Genomic DNA, 10,000 nt, shown 5'->3' with positions numbered 1-10,000 from the left:
AACAAGAGTATTAAATCCTTTGTTTACTAGGCTCTGGAAAAGAGATATGCAAAGTGGTTGTCAGATATTTCTTAGGAAAAAGCCAATTAAAGGGTAATCGAGTAAAGGATGAGAATTACCATTTGACTTCAAATGTCTCCCCTTCTCCTGCTCTCTCCCTCCTCCACCCCCTAACAGCATTGTGCCCCTGTGGACAGCTTCTCCTCCAAAGAACTTCAAAATCACAGATAATGATCCGAATCCCATCTTTTTTACTCATGAAAGTAGAGCAGACCTGTCATATTTTAACAATTCTGTATTTTGTAGTACAGCAAGATCTCATCTGCAGGCTTAATTGAACAACAAAACTGTGTACCTGAAATACAGATAAAAATGAAACGGAATTATTGGAGTAAAACAAAATGCTGTCTGCAGGGCTGGCAAGGTTTTGTGTCCTCTGTCTGTTGGATGTTGGGAAGATCTTATGGATAAAGGGGTGGAAGGTGCCTATCCCTGCATGGCTCCACTGAGATATTGCCTCTCACCAGTGCAGAGTTTGGCTCAGGGTGTTGTCACCAGGACACTCAGACTCCATATCTGAAATAAAAAGAATGAAGCATTTACTTCCTGCTGAGGTTTATTTGCATGAATGATGCTTCGGTTTGTGGTCTGGCGGAAATACCTTTTATTAATGGTGTTTCTGGGGTATAATAGGTGGTTTTCTTCCACAAATGTTCCTTTAGCCAAGCAGTATTTGAATTGGACCAAACTGAAGCCACTGCTCGTGCTTATAGCACCGAGGATTTTCTTGCTTAGTGTTGAAATTTAAGTACAAAAGTCTTTCTGGTCTATTTGCTACAACACCTCCTCTCACAGAGGTTAAGAAGAGGTGAACAGCATGAAAAAGCACTTGCAGGGTTTAAAAAATCTTCTGTGGAAAAAAAACCATCTTTCATTTCACAAAAAAAAGTCTCCTGTAGGTTGTTATGTGCATAAGGTGGAGGCTTAAGAGCAGCCACATTTGCAGATGAACTGCTTTTCCTCGCTTCTCCGAGACATGACATTTGTTCAGAAGATTAGCCAGGTTGTAATGTGTAGCATAATTGCACTGTGCGGATGTCCCAGAAGTGAAAACCTAATTGCTTGACAGGCCTATAACTTTGTGGTACTGCTCTCACCTTGTTAGGTCCTTTTCTGATGCGGTTCAAATGCAGGCTGGCCGCAGGTGTGCCTAATTTACCTCGCAACAGAACGTGTTGAGTTTAATTGCACAGTGGTTGTTAGGAAAAATTGGTGGGTGGAATATCAAGTGACTCACTGTATGTGGATGGCAGATGGGCGGCGAGAGGCATCAGAGCTAAGTGTATAGGTGAGGTGAGTTAATAAAAGATGTAAATTTTAGCTTAAAATAGTGGAGTCTTGTGGAAGGTAATACATTTTAATTAAGAGGGTAGCAGGCCTCATTCTAGCAGTGGGAAAAAAATCAGAGCAAGGGGACATGGCAAAGAGTGCATTTTTCTCCCTATCAGTATTTTAGGAGCAGCTTAGCCTGTTTGGGAAGGCTGTTTTGCAAGGCTGTATTTATTAAAGAAGGGTAAAATTTCTGCTTATAATACAAAATATAACAGGGAGAGCCAGACCTAGGAAGGCTTGAATTCTCATTCTTGTCTCAAAGTTTGAGATGAGACCAAGCAGAGCTCAGCTCAGGTCCTTGCTTCTTGCTCTGCCACACAGACCTGGTGGTTGGGGTGGGAGGGATGGGTTTGCAGTGCCCACAGTCCTTGGTGGTTAGCTGAGAGCAACCACCAAGTCAATCATCTCCTCCTGGCACGGAGGAGCACCTTGCCTGGGAATGTGGTTTTTAACTTCCGTTGTCTTCCTCTGAAAAGCTTGTCCTGATGCCACCTGTGCTCTGTGGACTCTGAAAGCACAGAGTAAAGAGAGAAATAAAATATCTCAGCATCAAGGAATGTAGTGGAGCTGAAATGAGAGTGCTGCTTGTGTTCACTCCAGCCTGGCATCAATATTTAGCCCGGTGCTCAGAGCCATCCTAATAAACTTGATGATGTCTAATTTCACCAAGAGTGGGTCCTTTTCACCAAATAATTGAACAAATACCGGTTCCAGTTGATGTTTAGTGAAAGGGTGCTTAATGGCCCTTTTTCTTTGACAGGATGTGAGCTCTCTGTATAGAAACAATTCATCATGAATGCTTCACGCTAAAAACAATCCACGAGGAGCAATACTTAGCATTCCTAGTGCACAATTCATTGGAGAATTTCCGAGCAATTTACAAACATTAGCTCAATAAGCCTCACAACACCCATTTGAGAACAGGAAAAAAAAAAAAAAAGAAGCAGATAAGATACTGCTCTTCAGCCTGGATGTGGCACTAAGGAGCCATAAAGCTGGAGGCTGGTCCCAGCTCCTGGGTCCCCAGAACTGCCTGGTTCTGTGTGGAGGCCTTGCACAGACTCACAGTCTGGGTGGTGAAAGCTGTGCAAACCCAAATAGAGGTCTGAAAGGAAGGATGTTACCTTTGGAATAATAGAATCGCGGAATGGTTTGGCTTGGAAGGGACCTCAGAGATCATCCAGCTCCAAGCCCCCTGCAATGGGCTGGGAACCTGGCCTATAATCAAATGGTCTGGAGAGAATAAGTATCTCAAATAACAACAGGAAAAAAAAGTAAAAACTAATCCAAAACACAAAAAAACCTCCAAAACATGGCAGATAAAATTAAGGGGAGCTTGTGGCTTGCATGGAGGCAGCTTCACGGAGTTGCTGATAATGCCCAGCAACAGCATCCAGAAAACCTGAGCATCAGAACTAGGAGATCATGTCATCCACCTCAGAAATCCAGATCTTCTTCAGCTTGACAGCTGAAACCCCTTTACAGGTTTTGGGACAGGAAGTTTTAAAGAAATGTGCATTCAGCTGAACTGTCAGCATCGATTTATTTATGCAGTTTCAGTAAACCCGGTTGTTTCCCTGCTTGCCTCTCTGATATGAGAGATTGTTCCTCCAGCATTCGTGTCCTGGGGTAACATCAGGGTGCTGCTCAAGGTTTAATGGAGGAGGAAGAGCTGGGATTAAAAGCACCAGTTTTTTAGGGGATGTTCCCATAATGCTCCTGTATGACCCTCAAAGCTTCTCAGGATGTGTTGCAGCCACTGTTGTTCTTTCTGCTGGCCATGGCTGGGCCCTCTTGGGTGCTCTTGGCACATGGAAACTTCTGTGAGGTGTGTGCAGCAATAATAGTCCTACCCACTTACAAATACTGACATGAATGAATAAATCTAAATTGTTCATATTCTGAATGTGGAGGTTCTGGCTAACCTCACTGTTCAGCATGTGCAAAGTTGGGCAGCACAAGCTGCTGGATTGGAGCATCTGAGGAACTCTGGCTGAGGAGAAAATCCTGAGCTTTGCTCGTCATTAGTGGTCAGTCATTAGCCAGAAAACCTAATTAAGACATAGCTTTATTATGAAATATGAAAACATGAGTGCATAAGTAAAAAAGATGATGTCAGGCTGCGAACATCCTCCTGAGGATCCTGCGGTTTGCTTCACCTGCAGGGTGGAGACTTCCCAGATCAGCTCGTTCCTGCGGTGCAGGAGGGCGGCAGAAAGGAGTTCCCATCTTCCCGAGCTTCCCCCTTCCCTCTAAGTGCTTGCTGGGCTCCCCTGAGGCAGCGTTGCTGCAAAAACGGTTTATGGGGAGATGCCTGGATGATAAGGGTTAGTCCTAAATAATTGCTGGTTGCCGCTCAGCAGAAATAAGCTGGGTTTCGATCCCTGGGTAGAGCGACTCCTCACAGCTGAAGGCTGGCAAAGGTTGACGAGGTCGTAAGACAGAGCCTAATTTGCCATGTTCCTTCCCTTTCAAAAACAATGAGGGAGCCGGGGCCTTGCCGGTGGGCAGATCCTGCCTGGATCTCCCTGGAGTCAGCAGGAGTTGGATCGAGTCCCTTTGAATAACTCGAGTTTCCAAACCGGGGGCAAAGCCAAGTGTTTTTCAGAAGATTGATCATTACCTTTGGAATTTTTCGGCGTAGAGGTCATTACTGCTAATATAAGTTGTGAAAAAATGAAAAGTATTAAAAAAATAGAGACAAACTCTCATCTGGTGTAAGTCATTGCCTTTGAAGTCAATGAGTCATTGAAATCAACTTTCCCACACCGAGCTAAGGATATGGCCTGGAGTCAATACGTTTGTAGTTGTTGAAAAATTAAAAATATAAATTTGCCTTTCCTTGGCAATAATGTTCTGTTTATGACAGAGATCTTATGCTTTAAAATAAGTTCATTAACGAATAGGAAAGTAATATTTCACTACCAGTATTCTTTTGGGTATAACTATTTATGATTAGATTTTATTAAACTTCTAAAAAATTGGATTTACATTTTGATGAATCTAATAGATTTCAATTTTGTATTTTTATAGATTCTTTCTAAAGTTTTTCCTCAAGTGCAATCAGAACTGTTTGAAGAATGCAGGCAACCCACGAGACATGCGAAGATTCCAGGTACAGATCCCTCTAAATGCATAAATGATGTACACAAGACTTGATCACATCTTCATCTTGAACTTATGAAAAAACACAGTCAGTGCTTCCACTCAGTGTTGTTCCAGTGCTTTAAAAAATGCTGTCAGTATTTTACATTGCTCCCATTAATTCAAGTGCTGGTTCTGAAGTTCTGCAGGGGTCTGTAATAGATCAATGTTGGAGCAAGTGGATGTTCCCTTAGGAATTATTTCCCTAATTTTCCTTCCTACTATTACCTTGTGTTGTAGTGTGCTCTTTGCTCAGACCTGCAGAGCTTTTACGTAGACTGAGTAGTTTGATCTTACTTTAAAAACACAACTTTGGAGCAGAGGGAAGTTTGGAACTCACACTTCTCTGGTTCACGACTTGTAGATCCAGCAGTGGTGGCCCAACCCACAGATTTTTGTTTCAACTGTGTTAGAAAATGTTTAATGCTTCACTTTCTCCTTACAGCTTTTGAGATATCCTGTGGTGAATCATAGCACTACAGAGAGGCATCTGATGGGATGGACAAATTATTTCCTCTGTATCTGGGGTCATTCGAAAGGCTCGTTAGGAAATAACTGCCTTTTTTTTGTTCCAAAATATTTCACAATGATTCATTTTTGATTCCAGCAATAAAGTAGTATTGAGATGTTCAGGACTTTCTCAGTTTGGAGAAGAATTACTTGTGGTTAAACTTGATAGCAAAACATGTGACATCTGTTTTCATGCACAGCCAACCAACCGGGGAAGCCAGCACCCTAGAGCCAGCCAACAGAAAAGATCTGTAGCTGGAAAAAAAATATATTCCTTCAAAACAATCGAGCCAGGCTTCCATTTTTCATGCATCTCAGCTTCACGTGGCATTGGTGGTATTGATCCAACTGAACAGAACAGAAGGTCAAACCTGGAATGAGTGGAAATGTCCTCTTTGTCTCACTGATGACTAAATGAAGCATCAGTCACGAGTGATCTTGTGGTCGACAATGGAGCCAGTAGGCACTAGAAAGCCTTTCCTGGGTCTCTTTAGCTAATCTCCCTGCCTCTCAGAAGGTTTAACTGGACTTAACAGGATGTCAGATCTTGAACAGTATTTTTACCTGGTTTCCCTGCCTCAGCACCTTTGTGGAGGTGCACTGCAGGAGTGAGGCGATATAACAAAGCGTAGCACGTCGACTTTCTTTTGCTGAACTACAGTATTTTCCCTTGGTGGCTGACCTATATAGACATGACAGAACAAAAATAGTTGTCATTTTCATATACACCTTGCTCTGTCTCTTTAATACACCGTGTTCTAGGAACCAAACCCAGAAATCCTGGCTGGAAATCACGCTTGCATGTTTTGCGATATTTCTGGAAGTCTGGGAATCTCATTAAGAGTGAAAGAGGATAGCCCAGCGGCCTGGCAGCAGCTCTGTGGCCGAGCTGAGCGTGCAACCTCAGCACTCTCTGAAGTGGATGTTGACAAGAGGGAAGGTGTCCACTTCTGGGAGGAGAAAGCTGGGGAGGCAGAGCAGCCTGGCAGAGAGCTGCCCTCGGGCTGTTCTAAAGGGTACCGCAGATGGCTGTCTCCAAGGAGGCAGGATACACAGAAAAGGTGCTGTGATAGCTGAGAGCTAATTATGGCTTGTGAATAAGAAACAGGATCAGAGGTGATCCAAAACATAGAAGCAGACAAGAATTTTCTTCTGATGCCTTGGACCAGCTCTGTGCGAAGGAGGCTCTCTGCTCTCCTTCCACTTGTGTTCGTTAAGTGTTTTGGTTTAGAAGCTGGTGGGAGAACCCTGCAATCACCTTTGTTATAACCAAAATTTAGGTGAATGGAAGGTGGGCTAAGATTTGTCCTACCTTTGTCTGCCCTGGCCAGCTGTGTTGATAAGGTCTGACTTAGGCAGTGACTTTACGGACTCCACTCACCCCAAAGGAAACGCTGCAGCGGCCGCTTCCTTTAGACAACCTGGAACCACAGCAAAGGCCCATGCTGGAGTATTTAAATAAGATGTAAATGTCAGTCTGGGATAGCAGTGATCCACCTACGAAGCCGTGCTCCACACAAACCCTGCACAGCTCAGCTCGAGGTTTCCTCCCCGGCTGGTGCTCCCGCGCTGCCGCCTCTGGAAGGGGAAGGAGTCCCTCAGCTCCATTGTGGAGGTGTTGGCATCGGGAAGGTTGTGCCTTTTGCATATGTTCCTTTGCCATTTTCCACTGAGAAGCAGCTGGAAGCCAAAGGAGGCCCTATCCATCATCTCTTCTATGGCCGGACTCTGAACCTGGACACAAGAATAGGAGCCTTTCACTCAAAAATAAAGGAGGAAATTCCATTGACATACCAGGGTCAATCACCATCCAAATGAACTTGAGAAGGGATACTTTTCATGGATTGAAAACACTTTCACTATTCATATTCAACTCGGCCTTTTCAGATGCAAAAAAGTTCATTATCAGACATTAAATGTAATTGTAAAACTGACCTGGAGATCATTTACTGAAGAAAAAATGGGGAGTTACGACGGTTCCTGATTTATTAAGCTTTTTTTATTTGGAATCCTCACAACCCTTCATTTGAAGACAGTCTCAAGTGAACAAATTTTAATTAGATAAACTATCTAATCAATATATCAACAGATCAATCAAAACAGCAGCTTTTAAAATGAGTGGCTAGAGGGGTGTTTCTGAAACTAATGGCTAGAAGAATATTTCCCTGAATTGAATTAATTTGTTAGCATAATAGGAGATTAAACTCTAATTAGTGTAGCAGGTTCTGAAGAGAAACAATTGTGAGTTAAAAAATCACCAGTGGTCACCACGTAAACAAAGATGTATTCACAGATGTCATTCACTCGGTTTAAATAGAAACAGAAAAGTAGCAGGATGCTGTTGTGTCTTACGAGACCTGATTCGGGGAAAATCTGCAGGATTTTTGAAATGTGGGGTTTTGTTTTCTCTTCCAGGTTGTTGTATCAACAACAGTCAATGTGGATGGCCACGTGCTGGCTGTCTCAGACAACATGTTTGTACACAACAATTCCAAACACGGGAGGCGGGCTCGCCGCCTTGACCCCTCAGAAGGTACGGCCCCTTCTTATCTGGAAAATGGTAGGCACACATTTACATGTCCTTTTTTTTTTATTTGCAATGCCTTTTTTTATTTTATTTTATTTTTATTTCCCTTTTTTTAAAAATAATTTCACCATACTTTATGTTCAGACACCACTACATTTACTTTTACATCATTTCTTCTCTCATCCATCAAAGCACCCATTAAAAAAAGTCCATTAGTATTTCTCAGCCCTTGTCAACTACAACACGGACGCTTCTGAATCAGCTTCTGACTTCTTTCTTTATTTAATACTTACGGTTTTGCAGTCACAACCAATTTTTCATCTTTTCTTATTTTATTTTTTCTCCTATTTTTTTTAAATTTCATTCTTGTTTTGCTTGCAGCTTTTTCTTGCTCTTTAATTTGACTTGATTTTATTTTGGCTTGTCATATTCCTTGATCCAGAGGTACAGTCTCAGGTTATGTATGCAAGTTTAAGTGGATGGTAAAAACATGACCGAATCTGTAAAGAATTTACTGTGAGGTCAATTTCCTGTGCCTGGGCCTTACTGCAGATTACGGCAGGAGGGGGTTTGGATGAGAAAAACAGCATAAAATGTTTTTCTTCAGCCTGACTCAATGTGATTGACTTTTTGCCTGAACTGCTAAAAGAAGATAGGCTGAGATGAAGAGGAGAATGGAAAGTGTCTCTGAAAATCCAGAATTGTGAAATCCTATCTTTTTGGAGCCCATCAGCCCCTGAATCACTCACACACAATTGCAGCTGCGCCTGGACACATGCACATATGTATTTATTGCCCTGCAAAGCCCAAAATAGTCATTTGGATTTAAATATCACTTCTTTTGGACTGTAAAATAAACCAGTGTAAGGATGCAAACCAGCTCTCAGGGAGCATCTGTTTAATAAAATTTAGGATAGGATAGGATAGGATAGGATAGGATAGGATAGGATAGGATAGGATAGGATAGGACAGAACAAAATGGAATGGAATGGAATGGAATGGAATGGAATGGAATGGAATGGAATGGAATAGAATAGAATAGAATAGAATAGAATAGAATAGAATAGAATAGAATAGAATAGAATAGAATAGAATAGAATAGAATATTTTCAGTTGGAAGGATCATCCAGTCCAACTTCTTGAAGCTGGATAAATTAGTGTTGCCCAAAATTTAAATACATTTAATTTTAATGCATCTTGAGTTCTGGAAGAGTTAGACTCTCCAACCTGCTATGACCTGACGTATGACCTGACTTGCTGGGCCGCACACACCAGTTTCCACAGGACTTCTCTTGCGAGTTGTTACTAACCCACTGACAGGATCATGGCTTTTTACACTAATAAAATTAATTCAAGTGGTAACAATACTAAGCTGCTAATACAATCACTGTCGTTTTACATTTCAAATAGTATTTACCAACAGTCAGGGAAGGGAATGAATGAGGCGAGCACCAACTATCAGAAGGAAACGCGATCTAGACATCAAAAAATGGAAAGTGATTTACAAATCTGCCGCGGTCCGCACACACACACACAACCCTAATTTGTTTTTCTGCATTAATAACTAAGGTATAAGAGACCAAAAATATAATAATTAAAGGTCGCCCTGAGCACCAGAGTCATTATGGTCTATGACGTATTGTTTATCTCTTTCATATGCGCGGAAAGTAGGTGTGTGTTTTGCCTAGCAACCGTCACTAATGAGGTTCACAATTAAGAAGGCTGAATCCTCTCCCCTCGTCCTCTCCTTCCCCAGAGAGCCAGAACTAGCAACATTATAGGTTCAAGTAAGCATGCTCAGCCCTGTGGTGTTAGGTTTTAGTCTAGGTCCAAATTCAGCCTCTTCTAATGAGCTATTATGATCTTAGCAAAATACGAGTATTTATTTTTGTAAGCTGCATGAAAAGAATTTGACTCTGAGCAGCAAATATCGCTTAGAAAAATAAAGGCCACTTTGCCATGCTACAGAAAATCTACATAAATGTCACTTACCAGCAGCTCCTTTTCTTGGCGATACGGTAATTGATTTGCTTTCTTTAAATGTTAAAAAACACAGTGCCAAATCCTCTTTGCCTAACATCCCATAAATGCTCAGTCGAGTAAGCTGCACCGTTGCAAATGAATGTGAAAATCTGAGCGGCTGCTCCTTAAAGTCCTACTTTTAATAACAATGATAGTAAGGGAACAACTCAGAGTAAATAAACGCTGCTGGAACAGGGCGGCAGAGAATCCTGAGGCCCTGGGATGGAGGAGGGAATGGCAGGGACGGAGTTCCACACACTCTGGAAGTTGGTGGGATGCAGGAGTTCTCAGGGTCCCCATGAGCAGGGTCATGCTGAGGAGAGGAGCTTCACCACCAGGCTCTGCTCCAATCACCGCCCAACTTCCCGGGATTTTAGTGTGCCCGGAATAAGTTTCCACCCCTAA

General features: G+C 42.3%; 1 protein-coding gene across 19 annotated transcripts in view; it reads left to right on the top strand.

Moving 5' to 3' along the window:
• The window catches only part of EBF3 (EBF transcription factor 3), a 130,619-nt gene that overhangs the window by 80,219 nt on the left and 40,400 nt on the right, over window positions 1-10,000 (top strand). For 12 of the 19 annotated variants that reach the window (XM_085582991.1, XM_085582992.1, XM_085583006.1 and 9 more), the window contains 2 exons: window positions 4,426-4,507; window positions 7,462-7,606. In XM_085582991.1, the coding sequence (XP_085439117.1) occupies window positions 4,426-4,507; window positions 7,462-7,606 (227 nt within the window). The remainder of the gene's footprint in view (window positions 1-4,425; window positions 4,508-7,461; window positions 7,607-10,000) is intronic. The other 7 variants (XM_021545698.3, XM_021545696.3, XM_021545697.3 and 4 more) reach the window with 1 other exon arrangement.

Source organism: Lonchura striata, chromosome 6 (genome assembly GCF_050655825.1).
Source record: "Lonchura striata isolate lonStrDom1 chromosome 6, ASM5065582v1, whole genome shotgun sequence".
In the NCBI taxonomy this organism is placed as follows: domain Eukaryota; kingdom Metazoa; phylum Chordata; class Aves; order Passeriformes; family Estrildidae; genus Lonchura; species Lonchura striata.
The sequence above is the reverse complement of the archived record's forward strand: the minus strand, read 5'-3'. Positions and strand labels throughout refer to the sequence as shown.